This window comes from Erythrolamprus reginae, chromosome 2 (assembly GCF_031021105.1).
Source record: "Erythrolamprus reginae isolate rEryReg1 chromosome 2, rEryReg1.hap1, whole genome shotgun sequence".
NCBI classification, from domain to species: domain Eukaryota; kingdom Metazoa; phylum Chordata; class Lepidosauria; order Squamata; family Dipsadidae; genus Erythrolamprus; species Erythrolamprus reginae.
In genome coordinates, this window is record NC_091951.1 from 87715765 (window position 1) to 87737747 (window position 21983).

Consider the following 21983-nt stretch of genomic DNA (forward strand, 5'->3'; position numbering starts at 1 on the left):
TGCTGATGGTATCCAAGATAGGACAGAAAAGGGGGAAATCCAACAAGTATTCCAACCAGTAAATTTTACTGAGGCTACAATTCTACCCATATATTATTTTTTAGGGTTTTTTCAAAAAGCATTACTTATACATTATAAAATAAAGAGAGAGGTGCATACCAATGCATGAGCATGTACTTAATGTGTTTCATTTTTGTAAATTATTACTCAAAAATAGATATTTCACCTACAAGATATTAGTTTTAAGAACCACTTGTATCAAGGTGCAGTGCATAAATCACAGGCTGCCCGCAAACAGATATTTGCAATCCATACACCAAAATGAAAAAGGTATATTCTTAAAGAAGAGAGTCTGCTCTTTCTAATGGTGCTAAATGGAAGAGGATTGAAGCTGTGCCACAGGATCAAACTGGGCATCAAAGTTAGCCCAAATTTGGCAAAAACCCGTTAAGTACCAAATTTGAACTCTTATATTTTTTCAACAACTTGAAATAAAGTGCTCATTGCAGCTGTGTACTTAGTACACCTGCCAAAAATCAACCTGAAAGGTCAAGTAGTTTTGAAACTAAGCAACCTGAAGATTTCTGTAAATTCATTTTTCAGGATTTTTTGCAAAGTTTGAGCCTGAACCATGGAAAATGTAAGAGGACTAGGTACATGGAGTTTTGCCAGTTTATAAAGCCTTACAAGGTGTGCAAGTTCTCCAAATATCTCCAACATACTACTGAAACTGCCACGTTTACAGCTTCTAGAAGTTGGCCCACAATGTCATTTTTGCCGACTCAGCATTTTGCAAACTTTATTTGAGGTCTCCTAGAACTCCCAATTTTTAGTCTTTTGAACTAAAATTTTGCACAGCATAATTTTATATCATAAAGAAACTATGTGCCAAATTTCATCAAAATCTGAGATGGTAAGGTCGGGATGATCTTTAAAATTGGTCCATTTCACATGGAATGACTCTATTCTTCCATTTGCAGAAAATATATTCAGCATCAAGGGAGGAAATAACTATTATACTATATATATTATACTATAAATAACTATCTTTTCATTGTCTGGGAAGAAGAGATCTATTTGTTGAATTTTTTGAAAGGTGGAAGGATGAATTTGCTGCTTCATCTTGGCAGAAAAATGTTCTGGGCTGGATCTGGCTGCACTATTCTCTCTAATGTTGTGAATGTATACAAGTTTTCAATTGATTCTTCACTGCACACTATAAAAACTGATTTTTTTTTCAATCTTAAAGGGTAGTCCAGGAACTAGGTATCACTGACTTCCAATGATTGGCTATCTAGATCTGAAAAAAGGGCCTGGTCTTGGTCTCAGTTTCTCAGGATTTCTATCATTAAACATCACATGAGTGGTTAAGATCTTATCTTTTTAAAGGTAAGTCATTTTTTAAAAACTTCTGAGAAGACATTGTATATTCGCTGCCATTGGTTGTATTGGTGTTGCCCTACCTTGTTGCCTTCCTGTATTTAATTTAATCTTTTCAATTAGGAAATGTATATGTGTGCTTCTGTATGGATTCTTCCTCCCATCTTAGTATAATATTTTTTTAAATGTTGGCTCATTTTATTCTTTATTTACATTATGACTTTACTTATTTACTTTATTCTGTAATAAGAATTTGAATTTAAAACGTGGATTGTTATTACATAGAATTCAAGGACACACTTTGTACTCAGAATTTAACTTTGCTGACCTGAAGTTTTAAATGCATGGGAACTACTTATGCAATGGGAATTACTTATGCGAGTCCACGGAGAGGGGTGGCATATAAGTCCAATTAATAAATTCTGATTTTATTCAATCATCAATTGCTCCTAATATTTTTTTCAAGTCTTCTTCCAAGTCTGTGCCTATCATATGCTGGAAAATTCTGGGCCAAACCATAATTCAAGGAGACTGTTTAAAGATAGTAGCTATAAGGAGTGATGCACCTATCTTCCCAGCACCAAATGATTATGCTTACTATGATCCCTTGGCTCTCCCTACAGTGGAGATCAGTAAACATTTCAGGCAACAGATGAAATATCCCAGCCATAAAACATATGAAATAAAATATAGAAAGATAATAAAAGCAATACAAAATTCCATAAGAAAGAAAAGATAAGGCATTTACATGATTTTAAATATATTCTCATCTATCAGAGAGAGAGAGAGAGAGAGAGAGAGGGAGAGAGAGAATGTATTAGTACACATATATACATACACCCACACACGGTGCATGCCAATGGAGATTTTTCATTAATATTAGCTGTCTTTGTCTGTTTTACTTTTCCATTAAGTCTTGTCTTCCTTATGCATCTATCAAAATATATTTGTCACCTTAGGCTATAATAACCCTGTTTGCCTCTGACTGGAATTACTGCTTTTATATGCTTTTCCTTCAGTGTCCCAGATAGAGATTGAATTTCTATAAGCATAATATGTTATAAAACAGTACAGTGGTACCTCTACCTAAAATGCCTCTACTGAAGAACCTTTCTAGATAAGAACTGGCTGTTCAAGATGTTTTTGTCTCTTCTTAAGAACCATTTTCTACTTAAGAACCGATCCCGGAAAAATTTCCCAGGAAATTTGAGAGCAGCAAAAGTCCCGGGCAGTTTCTTGCCATTCCCCCTTTAATCCTGGCCATTTTGGGCTTTTCTGGACTGCCAGAGGAGCCTTTCGGTGGCACTTAAGGAGGCTTTGGCACCCCAGAGTGAACGGAGCATTTTCCTTTCTCTGAGTGCTTGGAGAGGGAATAAACCACTTCACTGCGGTGACTCCCTCACACTGCCTCCCATACACCCAGCACGAGGTTACCTCACAGAGCATCTGGGCATGGAAAGGCAAAACGGGACGCTTCGCCCCAGCCGGATAAACTCGGCTTCAGCTAAACCAATGAGTCACCACAGTGAAGGAAAGGCGCCAGCTACAAAGCGAGCGAGCAAGAGAAGAGGGGAGCCCTTCAGCATGGGAAGGAAGAGGAAGCAGGTAGCAGCAGCAGCAGCAGCCACTGCCTTTCAGTCGAAGGAGCGGGAGGTTCCCCCTCTCACTCGCCTGGGTTTCTCTCTCTGGTGCAGTGTATGGGAGGCAGCCTTGCGCTGGGTGTATGGGAGGTGTGTGCTCCTCCTCGCCGCCTCAGAATCCCTGTTTTTTTCTTTAAGCCTTAAAGTTTTGTATTTTTTTGATTCCCCTCAACTCATCTTTTTCCGCGACTATCCTCCTCTTCTTCCTCCTCCTCCTCCCCCATCCAAATTCTGAGCTTTTATTTCTTTCCTATTAGGTTTGCACACATTATTTGCTTTTACATTGATTCCTATGGGGAAAATTGCTTCTACTTACAAACATTTCTACTTAAGATCCTGGTCAAGGAACGAATTAAGTTCTTAAGTAGAGGTACCAGTGTATTTGAATTCACACATGTTGGAAAAGGGTATTCCTTTTAAGTACTTTCTGACACACATGTTCAGTCTACAGGGTTTCATAATTTCTGCCAATCCCACATGTAGAAAACTGATGTAATGTTACAGCAGTACCTTTCAACTGTTCCAAAGTAGCTAATCTGTCATTTGTAACTAAAGAATTGGGTGGTCTGTGTGGGGAAACTGCTGGCACTAATGGTCCTTTATATGCTCTGGGGAAAATTAGAAAACTTTAGCATAGCTCTGATATCCAGAAAAATCAAATAAATAAAAATACATAGAAAATTATATCTGGAATGTACTGAATGGTTTTCCAACACATATATAAGCTTTCTTATAGAATATCATTGCATTATATAAACTTATGCACCAAGACAAATTCCTTGTGTGTCCAATCACAATTGGCTAATAGAGTTCTATTCTATTCCATTCTATTCCAGTCCAGTTCAGTTCAGTCCTGTCCATTCTGTTACTACTCTATAATATTTTGCCTATCAAATGACTAATTCAGTTATTATAAATTACAGGATTATATGAGCAAAGAAGCCAAGGCATGCCAAGAAACAATAATCATAATTAGGGATGTTTGGCTCAGAAATTACAAAGGAAAATATGAAGGAAATAATATTGACCTTTCAACCCATTTCAGCACCACTTGATGTATTAGCTATCACTCAAGAAAACAGTTAAACCAAGCCATTAAAAAAGAATGGGAAAAAAATGCCACTGCAGAAATGCTCTTACATATCATACTTCCATTATTCTAGCTTGACAAAAAGAACCCACAGCACATCTATGAGGAAATGCACAGAATATCATTACAGTCCCTCACTTCAAATGTACTGGGATTTAATGCAGTTTGTGGGACTGCTATGATATCTGAGTAGTAGCAGTCACAGCATCAAAGGCAGACACTCAATGAAGAAGGAGAATCAAGGTGACCCTTCTACTAATTTTTCCCTTCAGCACAGATAAGAATTGAATGGAAATCCAGCTCAACTCCTGCTCAGCTGGGCTCAAAGGAAGGTCAGTAAACTGCTGATCTTCTTTATGAGATGTATTCCACAGAAATAGCTATATCATTGTGGAGGCACTACTTCTTTCATTTGCACAGTGACCAGAAACCAACTACTCTTCATTATCATGAGCTGCATAAAGATAATCCCGGTTTTAGACTTCAGCAAACAGGTTTCTGAACTTGAACAAGAAATTCACAGTGCAACATCAAAGAAAGAATAAGGCCCATTGAATGTTGTGCGAAACATATACCTTGATACCTTGTCTTACAAACTTAATTGGTTCCAGGACGAGGTTCTTAAGGTGAAAAGTTTGTAACATGAAACAATGTTTCCCATAGGAATCAATGGAAAAGCAATTAATGCGTGCAAGCCCAAAATTCACCCCTTTTGCCAGCCGAAGCGCCCGTTTTTGCGCTGCTGGGATTCCCCTGAGGCTCTCCTCCATGGGAAACCTCACCTCCGGACTTCTGTGTTTTTGCGATGCTGCAGGGAAATCACAGCAGGAGAATCCCAGCATTGCAAAAATGAGTACTTCACTGGCAACGGAAGTGCGGTTTCCCAGGGAAGGGAGCATCAGTGAAATCGCAGCATCGCAAAAACACCAAAGTTCTTGAAACCCCACCTCCGGACCTCTGTGTTTTTGCGATGCTGCAATTTCACTGAGGCTCCCCTCGTTGGGAAACCCCACCTCCGGACTTCCGTTGCCAGCGAAGCACCCGTTTTTGCGATGCTGGGATTCCCCTGCATCACAAAAACACGGAAATCGGAGGTGGGGTTTCCCATGGAGGGGAGCCTCAGGGAAATCCCAGCAGCGCAAAAACAGGTGCTTCGCTGGCAACGGAAGTCTGGAGGCAGGGCAAACCAGCGGCGGTGGTGGGTTTGTAAGGTGAAAATAGTTTGTAAGAAGAGGCAAAAAAATCTTAAACCCGTATTTGCATCTCGAAAAGTTTGTATGATGAGGCGTTTGCAAGATGAGGTATCACTGTACTGTATATTGGATTACAGGTAAGAAAATGGGCAGCTATCTAATAATTTCCTTTCTTCCATAATAAAAGCTAATGTCACATTAAGCAAGTAGAATATCTGTACCCTCCAACCAGTTAAAAAACTGAGATAGAAGGAGGGCATGATTTATACCTTTATTTTTCATTATCATTAGCACCACTTCATTTTTCTATTAGCTATTGGATATCATGCCAATAGAAGTTCTTACTGCAAAGATGTAAGATTTTGTCTGAAAATCTTAATTATTTCAGCATCTAAATAATCAGCAATTTCAGGATGCTCTGTCATATTTATAAATAAAATTGCACAAGTTCAACAATGTGTTGGGATAAATTATATCCTCTATGTTTATTAATATATCTCACTTTAATATGTTGAGAGTACCATCAATTGATTAAGTTAGTCAGCATTTATCTCTCAAAGATGCATGATGTGATTCCTGCCCTAACTCACCCCAAAGTTAATATTTATGCTTTTGTTGCAGACGTTATCATTTATGTTTGGTCCAAAAGTATTTGTATTAAATACTTCCACCAGCCTCGGTGGTGCAGTGGTTAGAGTGCAGTACTGCAAACTACTTGTGCTGATCACTGGCTGCCAACAGTATGGCAGATCGAATCTCAGTAGGCTCAAGGTTGATTCAGCCTTCCATCCTTCCGAGGTCGGTAAAATGAGGATCCAGATTGTTCGGGGCAATATGCTTATTCTCTGTAAACCACTTAGAGAGGGCTGTAAAGCACTGAGAAGCAGCATATAAGTCTAAATGCTATTGCTATGGGGACACCCATTAATATACAGGTCTTATTAATAATAGGTCTTTAACTGATAGATGGAGATTCAAGGAAACATCTGGGTTTTTTTACATAATGACTAAGGCTCATTGGACCAACTGCAGATGGGTGGGAGGGCTCACATTATTAAAATAACCACTAGGTTATTCGCTAGGTGTTTAGTTTTTTTAAAAAAAATTCCTTCTCCCTATGCTCTTTTCTTTCTCTTAATTACATGTTTGTAATAGTTATTTATTCTTATTTTTGAATTGTATTGTTATTCTATTTGTGAATAAAAACTTATTTTAAAAAAATAACCACTGCAGTTCTTTTTTTCAAAATTGTATTGTCATTAATTTAAGCACCAATATGGGAACTGAAAAATGCCTGGACTAATATTTTATTTGCAAGGGAAAAAAGCTGGACTGAAATGCATTATGTTGCAAATTACAATTTGAAATTGATGTTAACAAGCAAATAACATCTTTCAGCCTACAGAACTTCCAGTAACACTGGATTTCTAACTAAAATATCCATGTGTACAGAGTGCTGTTCAAAGGCACTTTAATAGCTGCTAAATGGATTCAGTATAAATAAGTTATCTCTGATCTACCCATTACAACTTATTTGCTATCAGCTATGGCTATGTGCACTTCAAAAATGTTTCAGAAGTACTTCAGATCTCACATAAGCACTAGCCTACTTCCTCTCTACCTTTGTAAAGAAAGTTCTTTTTTCGTTCTTCTGCAGGAACCTGCCAAAATATGTAAATTAAGTTTAATAAACCCAACCCATTATAATAGCATCACTTTTTTTCATGTACAGTAATACCTCATCTTACGAACTTAATTGGTTCCGGAAGTAGGTTCGTAAGGTGAAAAGTTCGTAAGACGAAACATTGTTTCCCATAGGAAACAATGTAAAAGCGATTAATGCGTGCAAAGAGAAAAAAAATGCAAAATGGCGCTCCGCTGGGCGCCGCCGCCCGGCTGTCATCTTTTAAAACAGCCAGGGGGCTTCTTGCCGTTCTCCTGAACCCGAACCCCAAAGCTCCGCCCATGGAATTCCCTATTGGGATTCCCCACCTCCTTTCCAGCCTCCAGATCGGCCGAAAACACCGCCGCCGATCGCAAAAACGGCACTCCACCAAGCGGCACTGCCCGGCTGTAACCTTCTGAAACAGCTGGGCACTTCTCGGCGGCCTCCAGAACCTGAACCCAAACTTTTGCCGAACTTCCGGGTTTGGCGTTCGGGAGAACGCCGAGAAGCCCTCTGGCTGTTTCAGAAGGTGACAGCGGGGGGGGGGCAGCGCTTCTCGACGGCCTCCCAAGCCCGAACCCGAAAAGTTCAGGTTCGGGAGAATGCCGAAAAGCCCCCCAGCTATTTTAAAAGGTGACAGCCGGAGCGGCGGCACCCAGCGGAGCACCATTTTGCAATCTGCGGTGGGTTCATAAGCCGAAAAAAGTTTGTAAGAAGAGGCAAAAAATTTCCAAACCCCGGGTTCGTATCACGAGGGGTTCGTACCACGAGGGGTTCATATCACGAGGGGTTCGTATCAAGAGGGGTTTGTATCACGAGGTACCACTGTACTTGTAATTAAGAACAGAAAAGCTATGCTCAATGTCTGAAAATATTATGAATCATTTTTCAAAGCATGTTTTACATTGCTTTATATGTTAAATGCTATCTATTCCAGGCCAGATTAAAAAAAGAAAACAGTATGAAATTAAGATTTATCTTTTCCAGTCTCAAAAATATATTTTTTTTCAAAAGGCAACTGGACTTTCTTTGTTTTTCCTTGAAGTCATTTTGTTTCTCATCCAAGAAGCTTCCTTAGTTCTTACTGAATGGAGGGTAATGGAAAGATTTATATTCCTTGTAGTCCTTTTTTCTGAACCTTGCTATAGCCACTTGGGGATTTATTGGTGCCCTCGGGATCACCTAAGTAGCGCAAATAGGTGTGAAATCTTTTGGAACTGATGAAAACACTGTGCTGTTTGCAACACAGTAAACAGGTTTACAATGCTGTTTACAATTTCAGCAATTCCCCAAAGGTTCCACACCTATATGCACTATTCAGGTAACCCAGAGGGCGCCGATAAATCTCCAAGTGGCCTCAACAACTTTCAGACAGACTGTTAACAACCAAATGACTGCAAATGATATAAATCCTTCCATGCCTCACCATTTAGTCAGAACGGAAAAAGCTTATTGGATGAGAAGTGAAACTTCTTCAAGGAAAAACAAAGAAAGTCCAGTTGCCTCTTGAAAAAGTGCCTTTGACCTGGATGAGTGAGAATCTTCATAGATATTTATCATTTCCAGTGCTCCTTTTTCCTCTTTTCTGCTAATATTGGCAGCATTAAAATGCTGAATTCCAGCATTAATTCAGCATTAATTATGCTGAATTTCAGTTAGCTTCAATAAAGAGCTAATGAAATTTGCATAAATTATGAATTATAACACAAAGATTTACATATATTTGAACATTTCTAAAATATTGTGCCCCTGTTTCTATTATCTGTACTGATGACATAAAATCATGAGCTTGAAAAGAAGTTACAACAAGAAAATGAAAGAAAATATATTATTTTATATTATGGATCATGTATCCAACACATACACGGACACATATGGGGTGGGCGGTCATGGAAATATCTTAAATAAGTACCTATCTGCAATAAATAGACAGACATTCAGACAGATAGGAAGAAAGGTATACAGAGTATGAGAAGGATTGAATATGACAAATAAATCGGATGACAGATGGTCAGTTAATGGTCAACTGCACATCTCAATGGAGTGTGCATTTATGAGGTTCTACATGCTTTCATATTTTAATGTGCCAATCTTGTAGCTGTCCTCATTTAGGTGAATAATTTGATTTTCCCACCTACGGCTTTAACCAATGTTAATTGTTCTTTCTCTTGCACGATAATTCAGACAATTCACTTTGTAAATTCCACAGTGTGGAGGATAGCTTTTACATGTATATAAATCTAGCTAGCTAGATATTTAGCTATCTGTATCTGCAAGACTCCTTTTTTTACACTTTTAAATGGACACTTTTCAAATATTGAACCTATCGGTTGTTTACAATGCCATTCCACAAGCATATACTAAGAAGGAAATCCAATCAAATTCATTTATTCCTGCATAAGTGGTTTATTCCCATAGGATATTCAATTAATACAATAGGATTTATTTCTATGCATAAGATTGCATTATTATTTTGCAAACAGAGTTATTTCAGATTAAGCACAAAATATTTAGCCTTCAATATTGGATCTATTCAGCCCAACTGAATGCAAAATAAGTTACTTCTCAGTAAATATATTAGCTTACTAAGCATAAGTACTTTATTTACCACCACCACCCTTTCATTCATTCATTCATTCATTCATTCATTCATTCATTCATTTATTGTTAATTTCAACTTGGAATAGGCAAAGTAGAAATATTATTAGAATGCCCTACATTGCATCGGGCCAGATTACTACATACGGCCTTCCACTGTATGAGTCCCAGTGACTGGTTAGGTCCCACAGAGTTGGCCTTCTCCAGGTCCCGTCAACTAGGCAATGTCGTTTGGCAGGGCCTAAGGGAAGAGCCTTCTTTGTGAGGGCCCTGGCCCTCTAGAACCAGCTCTCCCTGGAGATTCGCACTGCCCCACCCTTCTCCTTTTGCAAGAGTCTTAAGACTCATCTATGCCACCAGGCTTGGGGTGATTAGATCTCAGCCCCCTAGCCAACAAATGTTTGTATAGTTTTTGTTTGAATGGGTATGACTGATTTTTAGCATTGTTTGTTTAGTTTTAATTAATTGGATTTAGCTATTGTATTCTGTTGTTTTTATCTGTTGTAAGCCGCCGTGAGTCCTTGGAGAGGGGATTAAATAAATAAATTAAATTAAATAAATAAATTATTCATAAAGTATCTGAGTTTCAATGGAAAACAATACAAATATTTTTAGTGCAATGTAATAGGTTATAAGCATTCTGAAAATAGGTTGTCAAAATGTAACCAAATATTCATGAAGAAATGTTTTACAATATTTTGAGTGGAATAATTTATTAATGAGTGTGGAAAAAGCACTAAAGTTCTAACGCTAAGTGTTATTTTTCCACATTTCCAATATCATGAGCTATCACACTTGTAAAATATTTTATATGGTAATTGGAAACAAGCATCATGCTCTATCATGAGAACAAAGCTGTTCAGGTAGATGGAACCCAACTAAATGTTTTCATAACTAATATTCAAAGCCTTCTTACTTTATAATATGCGGCTTAAAAAGAGGAGACCAGTACATTTGCAAATCCAGGGTCCTGCAAAATATCAGACTGTTGCTGTTAACAAATTACTTGTCTCTGTTTTCTTTCATTTCAGATTCAATAATAAAACTTTTCTAAACTTAACAGTAACTTCTAAGATTTTAGTAGTGGTAAGAAGTCATAAAATATAAATCTGGTCACCGTGTCTATTATTATATACGATGTGGAAAAGGAGGAAGATCCTGAAAAATATTTTCTCAGTATCAGCTGAAGCATTCACGTCAGTGGGGGAAACCTATAAAATTTGCCAGAATTTAAAAAATCAGGTCAAAATATTTACTCAAAATGCCACTGAAATTGATTTCTAAATGACTCTTGCAAGCCAAGTGCTGTATTTAAGTTTTGCTTATTTTGCTACTCTTGCATTTTCCAGTAGCATTGGCTTATAGTAATATCACTCCCACAGCAACATCATTGGTGTTGGCCTGGACTGTGAAGGATGTTTAAGGATAGGTTTGTCTGCAAACAATTTCTCAAAGGCTACTTGGTACTTCAAGGGGCTAGCTATGTTTAGCTTCCCTGTTTGTCTTTAAGAAATTGGTAATGGGTAATGCAATTTTAGCAAAGGCGGGGATGAATTGTTGATAAAGGTTCGCAAAACCTAGAAAGCTTTGCAGCTGCATTCTGATACATGAGCGGGGGGGGGGATGCCCATTCCATGACTATTCAAACTGTCTCCAGATCCATTCCTATCCCTTATGTGATATGCAGCAACTAAAATTTGAGTCTGGTAAAATCCACACTTTGACAATTTGGTATACTGTACTGTTCAGCAGACCTAATTTTTTCAGGACTGATCACACCAACTTTACATAATTTCTCCATGTTTCAGTTTAAACAAGAATATTATCTACATAAACCAGAATCTCCTTGTGAAGATGTTCATGTACCACCTCATTTATCAGTTGCATAAACATGGCTAGGGCTCCATGTAATCCAAATGGGAAAATTTTAAACTGGAAACAACCCAAATGGCAATTTTCCACTCGTCTCCTTCCTTAATTCAAACTATATAGTAAACTTTTCTGAAGTCCAGTTTGGTGAAAATCTTTCCTCTGGTTAGAGGAGATAACATGTCATTTATTAAGGGAGTGGATAAACATTTTTTACACACATTGCATTGAGGCTTTTATAATCAATGCCAAGACAAAAAGAGCCATCTTTTTTTTTTTCACAGAACAACACTGGAGCGGCCACTCGAGGCCTAGTGAGTTGGATGAAACCCTGTTTTAGGTTTTTACCAATAAAGGTTCGCAGTTCCATCAGCTCTCATGGAGTCATCAAGTAGACACATTATTTACTTGCACTGATCGTCCCTGATCAGTACATCCCACTGAGGTATCCCATGGGCCAGATGCATTGAGCACGGGCCACACTCACCCCACCTTTTGCCAGGAAAGGCAAAGAACATCATAATATGTCACAGGGCATCCCATGACACAATCATGTTTGACTCCCGTGTTATAGATCCAATATCCCTGCCAATATCAATGGTTACTTAGCATGTGACTTGGAATTTGCTAGCAGTCAGACTGATTGGTAACAGTTCTGCATCAATGATCTGTAGGTTTCCCTCATTATTGCATAAGCAGTTTTAATTTATTGCTGCCTCTTGATACTTACAATAGTTGCTTCAACAAAAAATAAGGATTTGGTAGAAAAAAAAATCAAGTTATATGATATTTTTCACTTTTATTCCTACACCAACAGATAAGTCACTATCAGCTACAATACACATCATAAGTTGCATCTCTTAAAACAGTGATGGTGAATCTTTTTTTCCTCAAGTGCCAAAAGAGCATGCTTGTGTGCTATCATGCATGCACAAGTGCTCATGCCCATAATTCGATGCCTGAGGAGGGCAAAAAAAGCTTCCCCCACCCCCTGGGAGGCCCTCTGGAAGTTGGAAACAGCCTGTTTCCCAACTTCTGGTGGGCCTAGTAGGCTCCTGTTTGCCCTCCCCAGGCTCCAAAAGCTTCCCTGGAGCCATGGGGTGGTGTGGTGTAAAAATGCCCTTTTCCATCCTCCTGGAGGCTCTCTGAAAGCCAAAATTGCCCTCCCAGAGACTTTGTGCAAGCCAAAAAATCAGCTGGCCAGTACACAAATGCATGTTGGAGCTAATCTAAGGGCAATGGCTCGTGTGCCAGGTTCGTGCCACAGGTTCGCCATCACTGTCTTAAAATGATATTCAGATTAGAGGTGGCCATATTATGTTCAAATCTATAATTTTCCCATGCAATGTGAAATTAAAAAATACAAAATTGAGAAACTACTGTAGCTATATATATTAATCTTAAATCATATCAAATTGAACCTTTAGGAAATAGGAAAATTGGACTTTTAAACCTTTAAAGAAATAGGAAAATTGAATATTAAAAGCAGAGAACCTGCTGCCAGTTCTAAATCTATGTAACAATGGAACCAAGGAAATAATATTGATTAGATAAATAATGGAGAAACAAGTTTTACCTTCATTTCCTTCTCCAGGTGGATGATAAAATGAGAGCCCAAGAGATATAATGGCTGCAATTTCCAAGATGATGAGAGTCACATCCTGTAATGCTTCCCAGACTAACTGTATGAAAGTTTTTGGCTTCTTTGGAGGTATAAAGTTTTTCCCAAAAATTAGCCTTCTTTTATCTAGGTCAGCAGAAGTGCCAGGTAATCCTAAAGATTAAGGAAACATTAATAGTGAGTGACAGGTCTGTTAATATTTTTTTTAACTACAGTTTAAAATACAACATTTATCATTCATAGCTCATTAGACTTCCAATTTTGTAATTTTCTTTTGGCAACCTCATTCTCGGCTAATGTATCACAGAGACTTTGGTGGATTTGCAAAGGCATTTGAGAAACACATTTCTTACCTAGCTATTCCATTAGGCAAAGAAAATCGTAAAGAAGCCCGGGCTAACAATCTAACTTATGTTTATATAATATGCCAAAAAGAGGAAGCAAAACAAGAGATTAATTTAGCAAATAAATTTACAACCTTTCAACTATATTAGCAAAGTGATAGATAAAAATATGTTCAGAATTTCCTTGCATATGGTTTTATAGCTAAGAAAAGTATTACAGATTGCATTTATTTATTTATCTGTCTGTCTGTCTGTCTGTCTGTCTGTCTGTCTATTTATTTATTTATTTATTTATTTATTTGATTGATTGATTGATTGATTGAGTGATTGAGTGATTGAGTGATTGAGTGATTGAGTGATTGAGTGATTGAGTGATTGAGTGATTGATTGATTGATTGATTGATTGATTGATTGATTTTTATGCTGCCCTTCTCCTTAGACTCAGGGTGGCTTACAACATGCTAGCAATAGCCCTTTTTAACAGAGCCAGCAAATTGCCCCCACAATTCGGGTCCTCATTTTACCCACCTCGGGAGGATGGAAGGCTGAGTCAACTTTGAGCCGGTGGTGAGATTTGAACCGCTGACCTCAAGCTGATCTACAGTCAAGCTGATCTACAGTCAGCTTCAGTGGCCTGCAGTTTATTTTTAATATTATAATATAATAATATATAATAATAATAATAATAATAATAATAATAATAATAATAATGTAATAAATTAATAAAATATTAATATTAATTTATTAATAATAAAATGCTTCTGCTTCAACAAGTTTTTTTTCCCTTTTTCCCATTCTCCCAACTAAATCCATCTTTAGAACAGTGGTGTGCTGCTTCCGGTTCAGCCCGTTAGCACCAGTGATGGGAGGCTCCACCCACTTGCCCGGGATGCTTCTGTGCATGAGCAGAAGCAGTGTGTGCATAAGCAAGCGTGTACACAAACCAGTAGTAAAGTGTTTTAGAACCCACTACTGATTCGGAGCCTTACTAAATGCTATTCCAGAACTTTCCTCAAATATTAACGGATTGCTTTGAGAGAGAGAAAAGTAGAAAAGAAGACTGAAAAAAGAGATCTGAGTCTTTTGAAACAAAAGTGTTTTCTATTAGTCATAAACAGATTCAAAGCCACCCTGACTTGCAGAGAGCATTTCTATAACACAAATGCAATATGTAATATCCACTGTATTAAGGTTTTCATGCTATACCAAGGAATATACAGTGGTCCCTCGACTTGCGCGTTCTCGATTAGCGCGAAACGCTGCAACGCGGTTTTTCAAAAAATATTATTTAAAAAATAAAATATTAAAATATTATTTAAAAAAAAATTTTTTTTTTTTTTTAAATTTTTTTTTATTCTGTTCCCTGAATGGAGACCGCCGGCCGCTCAATTGGGCCGGCAGGGAACAGAATGGAGCCTTCCGCGGCGGGGCTGGTAAGGGGGGGAGCCGAGGGGGGAGCCGAGCCCAGCCCCGTGGCATTCGCTTTCCTCCCGCCGGCAGCCGACTGATCGTGGGCTCCTTCGCAACCTCGGAGACTTCCTGGTTTTCGTGAGATTTCATGCCCCGGAAGCTCTCCGAGGTTGCGAAGGAGCCCACAATCAGTCTCGGCTGCGGGTGGGAGGAAGGCGAATCCCCCGTGGGCTCCGTTACATTTTCCGCTGCCAGCCAGGCCATGCTGGCGGCAGCGGAACAATCGCTGGGTGGAAGGCGTGCTCGGCTCTGCCGCTCCAGCCGCTTTCGGCCGAGCCTCCCCGGCCAAGCAGCCAGGGAAGTCGAGCCAGGCGTGGCGGCGGCAGCGCTGCTTCTCCGGTCGCCCGGTCCTCTCCTGCCTCCTGCGCCGATGTTCCCCGCTGCGACGGAAGGCAGTCGCTTGGCTAGGGAGGCTCGGCCGAAAGCGGCTGGAGCGGCAGAGCCGAGCACGCCTTCCACCCAGGGAGTCCTGCCCTTTCATTCCCGCCGACCACAGGGGCGAGGGGTGGGGATGAAGGGGCAGGACTTCCCGGGCGGAAGGCGTGCTCGGCTCTGCCGCTCCAGCCGCTTTCGGCCGAGCCTCCCTAGCCAAGCGACTGCCTTCCGTCGCAGCGGGGAACATCGGCGCAGGCCGCCGCCATGCCTGGCTCGACTTCCCTGGCTGCTCGGCCGAAAGGGGCTGGAGCGGCAGAGCCGAGCATGCCTTCCGCCCGGGAAGTCCTGCCCCTTCATCCCCACCCCTCGCCCCTGTGGCCGGCTCATCCAGGGGGGCGTGTGTGGACTGGCAAGCGGCAAGCGGGAAGACCAAGGGAAGGTTCCTTCAGCCGCCCAACACCTGATCCGCTCCGCAGCGCGGCAGCAGCGAGGAGCCGAAGATGGGGTTTCCCCTTTGCCTTTACCCCATCTTCGGCTCCTCGCTGCTTCCGCGCTGCGGAGCAGATCAGCTGTTGGGCGGCTGAAGGAATCTTCCCTTGGTCTTCCCCGCCGCCCACACGCAAACTCCACCATCTGCGCATGTGCGGCCATGAAAAAAAAATGGCGCACATGCGCAGAAGGTTTTTTACTTCCGCATCCAGTATAACGCGGAAATCGGTTAGCGCGGGAGGTCTTGGAACGTAACCCCCGCGCTAATCGAGAGATCACTGTATAACTATTATTCAATTTGCAAATATGCCAGGAAATATGCAAGGCCATTCATTAATGCCAAGATTAAAAGAGAAACTGAAATCCAGCTGTCTTCAGGTAGTTACAGTATATTTCATACTAATGTTCAAGACAGTCCAAACTTAAAATCCCTTAATATAATTAATTGCTGTGTCATTTCCTCTGGCTACTGCATAGTTTATTGCACAGTGCATTAAAAAACCAATCAGGAGATAAAGTGTTGATCCTACAGGGAAACATTATTATAAACAGCTGCTGAGAAATATTTTGGAGTAAGATAAACAAAACTATTTCAGGGGATGTGTGCTGTATATTTTAGGTGAGAGCATCTCTAAAATGGAAAATACAGAGTCAGCTACTGGTAAGCACAACGTCTTTAAAGAACTTTAAGAAAGTGATTTGCAAGGGATGTTTATGGATCTCTTCCAATTGCAGTATCAATTAGAAATGAGGCTGTACTTCAAAAGACATCATTTGATATTATTTTTCCAGCAAAGGGAAATCCTTGTGCTTGTACATCTTTAAATATAGTCAGGAATAGTTCATATTAGAAAAAAATATGCATTATCTTTATTAGCTTGACCAGAAATGCTGCATAACATTTCCACACACTCAGAAACGCTTTTTCCAAAGGATTTGTACAAAAATCCACATTACGTTAGAACCACTGCTGTGAAAACAAGACTACATGAATGCTACTATATGTATTGCACAACAATATTCATGATATTTCCAAATTAACTAGGTAAAGATAGTGCTGAGAAAAAATTCACAGGCAAATTTATTTATTTATTTATTTTATTAATTAATTAGATTTGTATGCTGCCCCATTCCGAGCTGTGTGTAAGCAACTTAATAAAATGGAGTAACAAACATAATTATTGTATAATAATTGTTGTATTGCAATGTATTTGGAGGTGATTAAGGGGTAAGTCAATCATCAAAGTACCTCTGGATAACTTGAGAACTATCAAGCTTCCTCCCCCAAAAATATGCATGCTACAAACACCTCACCATCTTCAAGTACCACAATGATTCTGCCCCCTTCCCTCATGTTTCTTAGAAGCACTAAATATGGTAGATAGCTTCTGCCTAGCGCGCAGGAAAATAAGACAAGGTAAGCCATCTAAAACAGACATCTCCGATTGCCTCACTAGATAAATAATGAATAGAAAATGATCTGGCAGAGATGTGCAATTTAATGGCAGCACACAGCCAACAGACATGATAACCGGTAGTATTATTTTGCAATATGAATACACAATACTGACTAGAATGAAGGAATTCATCCCCTTTTAGAAGTAAAAACAAAAATTGACATCAATAAAGATTGACTGAAAACTAGTTAAGACACATACTAATTTCTTCAAGCTTTCTTCAAGCTCATAAGTCTTTTAATTAATACTACCTAGTTGTAATAATTCCATGTGGTTAAGATCCAGAACTACTTAAATCAAAGGATCTGGCACAAAGCCTGGCTTGGCTTTAGTGTAATTCTAAATGCACTTACTGAAGGGAAAGCTCAATTGAATACAATGAAATTAAGGTTTGAATAAACAAGTTTTAAAATGTGTTATTATCCTATTATTTGGAAATCTGTCAAGACAATAAGGCAGAAACCATAATCTAATCCAACTCAAGTCATCTTTCTTTGAGATCCACCACATTATAGTAATCCATAATAGTGGTTGCATCTAGGTAATCTTTTTCCACCTTTCTGATACATTTTGTTCAATACAGTATTTGATAGATTCCCTACTATTTGTTTATCTCCTTTCTTTTTTTCCCTTCATGTCGTTTCTTAATATTCTCTTTTCATTGAGTTTTAGTAGGAATAATATGTATTCTCTCTCTCTCTCTCTCTCTCTTCTCTCTCTCTCTCTCTCTCTCTCTCTGTGTGTGTGTGTTTATTATGTGATGTTGATGTCAACTTTTAATGACCATATAGATAGACCTTTTCTAGGATAAATGTTGCATACAATCAGTTCTTTGCTAGTAATTCCAAAAGAGGTTATACAGTATTTTCATAGACAAATTGCTTTATAAATTGCTCCTTCTACTGGATTGAATTTTATGGTCCTTATAGGTAGGAAATTTTTGTGCACCACTGAGCCACACAAGACTGTGACAATATTTAGTAGAAGTATAATACATATGTAAGTGTGGAGGGCTGCATACTTAATCTCCACTATAAGGAATTTATAGTATCTCTATATTTAATTAAATCTCACAACTGGTATGCTATGCTTCAGTTATCCAGTTCTATTAATAGCTACAAGAAGCACTATGTGTCATACACACATATCAAGGTGTCTTAAAGATGTCTGCTTGCACATATATAATACAATATTGCAGAAGAGACGGAGTAACGACACGGACACCAGAGCTGGATTTAAACTTGGGTCATTTTTATTAAAATAAATTTGCATAATTTATTAATTAAATTAGCATGAATTAGCATAAATTTGCATAAATCAGCATATTCAACTATGACCCGGAAACAGTGGACCTGCAGGGTCAAACAAACACTTCCGGGGCGGAAATGACGTAAAAGGTCAACATTCCTGGGCAACTAAGGGCGTAGCTCGATGCTGGTCCAGGTGAGGGACCTCTCCCTCACCTGAGACCCTGCCATGCACTCGCATGAGGGGGGTCCCGCCGGCTCACCCCTACCCTGGGACTTCAATAGCGGGACCCAAAGACAGGTTCCCCCCAAGTGCGCAGGTAGCACCCACCATGGGCTTGGAGAGAACCTGTCAATCATCCCCAAAGATGCCCAAGGGAGAACGCGCAGTTGCTGAACCACCACCCAGATTTCCGCCCCTAACCTGCCACGGAGCGGGGGTCAGATCTCTATCTTGGCCCCCCGACTCCCCCCTCTAACTGCGCCAGCTCACGCAGAGACACTGCAGGTCCTGTAAGAAAGAGGTGTTCCTCAGTTCTGACAGAGGAAGACCAGCAGCCAGGTGAAGCCACAGCTGATCTATGGTGATGCGGGGATGGGCCAACAACCACCCCGCCTAACCCTCTGACTACCGTACCCAGGGCCTTAACTCCCCTCCTAACCCGGTGAAGGGCCCTAAGGGAAATGGCGTCCCACCAAGCGATCCCCGTGAGGATCTCGACCACCTCCCTGCGTGGAGGGCCACCCAGTGCGAAGCCACCGCAGGCTACGCGAGCCTGGCAGATCTGAAGTAAACCCCCAGGCCCACCAGGTCCTTGCCACCGAGGTGCAAGACCCACTACCTGGGCGCCGCCAGAGGATGCAGCCCTCCCAGTACCATCTGGGCGCAGCAATGGGATGCCGCCCTCCCAGCACCAACTGGGCGCAGCAATGGGATGCCGCCCTCCCAGCACACATCCAGGCACAGCAATGGGATGCCGCCCCCGGCACAACTGGGCGCAGCAATGGGATGCCGCCCTCCCAGCACCGACTGGGCGCAGCAATGGGATGCCGCCCTCCCAGCACACATCCAGGCACAGCAATGGGATGCCGCCCCCGGCACCAACTGGGCGCAGCACTGGGATGCCGCCCTCCCAGCACCAACTGGGCGCAGCAATGGAATGCCGCCCTCCCAGCACAATCCAGGCGCAGCAATGGGATGCCGACCCCCGGCACCGACTGGGCGCAGCAATGGGATGCCGCCCTCCCAGCACCAACTGGGCGCAGCAATGGGATGCCGCCCTCCCAGCACACCTCTGAGCGCAACGATGGGATGCCGCCCCTGGCCACCGACTGGGCGCAGCAATGAAATGCCGCCCTCCCAGCCCAACTGGGGGCAGCAATGGGATGCCGCCCCCCGACACCACCTGGGCGCAGCAATGGGATGCCGCCCTCCCAGGACCAACTGGGCGCAACAAAGGGATGTCGCCCTCCCAGCACCTCCTGGGCGCAGCAATGGGATGCCGCCCTCCCAGGACCACCTGGGCGCAGCAATGGGATGCCGCCCTCCCAGCACCACGGCAGAAACGCCCGTCCCACCGCACACCCCGTCTCTCCCGCCAGACAACCAGGACCCAGCCGCCACAGCGGCAGGGTCCCCACCCCCGACGGTAACTTGTTGCTGAGTGGTCTCGGAGCGCTCATGACCCCAAGCAACACCGTCGGACGCGTCCTGGCGGGATGAATAGAAGGGGACCAAAGGAGGAACCTGGCCTAAGATCTTACCCGGACCCTCAACAGGCCGTTCGTTTCCTAAAAAACAGGCCATTGACCGCCGGCGGGCGACTTCCCGAATCCTCCGTATCGAGAACGCCGTTGCCGCACTAGTGGCAGCGCCTCTCGAGAACGAGCGTTCCCGAATGGCGGGATCCATACTTGGCCTGGCCAAACCCTACATACTAGCACCCTCCTACTGAAGTAATGGGATGGAAGGCACTAAATTGACCCGGCGGCCCGCAATGCGGCCCCGGCCCAACTTTCCCGCACCGTCACACTGCGGAAGATGCCATAAAACCAATAACCCTGCCCCCGCCTTAAACAAGGCGAAGCCGGCCAACCTGGACCAATAGTCCTAACCGAAAGGCCACGCTGCCTAAGCTGGACACAAATATGGCCAGGTACACAACTGGGGCAGGCCAGCTATAGGGGTAACCCGTATACTGCCTGCAATCCCCAAACTCTTCACCTGCCTGCTGCTAAGCCCCCCAGAGTGCCAGACACTCCCGAGAGTGCCGTAGCCCAGCAAGCCTCTACTCTCCACTGCCCAGGAGCCCACCTAGGCTCCAAAGGTGGACCGGAAAAAACCTCTGGCGACACCCGGGCCCACGGGGCCAGGGTCCGAAACCGGGAAAACTGACCTCGGGACAAGGCGTCAGCAACCCCGTTATCTAACCCGGGGACATGCCTAGACAAAACAATGTGTTCAGGGACAAGGACCTGTGCACAAAATGGCGGAAAAGCCTCATGACCCTGTCACTCTTAGAGGACAGGGGTTCACAACGTGGACAACCACTAGGCTGTCACACCAAAATGCACAGTCTTGCCCTAACTGCTCACCCCAAAGCTCTAGGGCCACTATCAAGGGGAAGAGCTCCCAAAAAGGTCAAATCCTTAACCCATGAAGAGGCCCTCCATGCAGGAGGCCACGCAGACCAGCACAACTGGTCACCTAACACGCCCCTACACCTAACACAGGTCCCTGCATCGTCAGAACACAACTGCAATGCAGCTTCCAAAGAAGCTCTTGCCTCCAAAAAGACAACCCCTTAAAACTTTCTAAGAACCCCCGCCACACGCAGAGGTCAGCCCTGACCCCTGCACATAAGCGGGTACGATGATGGGGCAAAGGAACCCCTTCATCGCAGCATATAACCTCCTAGAAAAAACCCTGCCCGGCACCACGACCCGGCGGGCTAAATCAAGTATCCCAACTAGGTCCTGGAGCTGCCAAAGGGTGACCTTCTTGCAGCCCAGAACCGTACCAAGGTTGTTCCTAATTTCAGTCAACTTGTCCAGGGGCAATCTAGAAGATTGCACCTTCGAGTCCAATTCAATACCGAGGAAGGTAATCCCGGTGGCGGGGCCCTCGGTCCCCGCAGGGGCTAAAGGCACCCCCAACAGAGCCAAAGGGCTTCGAAGACCCGCAGCAGAGCAAAGCAGTGCTCTGTCCGCGCAGTCCCCGCCCCCAAGAAACCCTCGAGGTAGTGAACGCCGAGCCCAGACCGCTGCGCCTCCTGAGCGCCCACTCCAATAAGGTGCTCGAGCTCGCCCAAAAGAGAGCAAGAGACGGAGCCACCCGTGGGTAAAACCCCGACCACATAAAAACACCTATGAAATGGAAGCCCAGAAGCCTGAAGCCGTCCGGGTGCATGGGGAAGAGCCGGGATGCTGACTTAAAGTCGCATTTATCCATAAGGGCTCCAACCCCACACTGCCTTACCATGGCCACGACCGCATCAAAGGATGCGAGCCGGACTAAATAAAGTCCGTCAGGAACGAACTCCCT

The 21983-nt window shown here is 42.4% G+C and overlaps 1 protein-coding gene across 4 annotated transcripts in view; it reads right to left on the reverse strand.

Moving 5' to 3' along the window:
• ATP2B2 (ATPase plasma membrane Ca2+ transporting 2) overlaps positions 1-21983 on the reverse strand; it is a 169218-nt gene that overhangs the window by 108408 nt on the left and 38827 nt on the right. For all 4 annotated transcript variants that reach the window (XM_070735780.1, XM_070735779.1, XM_070735778.1 and 1 more), the window contains exon 2: positions 13013-13210. In XM_070735780.1, the coding sequence (XP_070591881.1) occupies positions 13013-13210 (198 nt within the window). The remainder of the gene's footprint in view (positions 1-13012; positions 13211-21983) is intronic.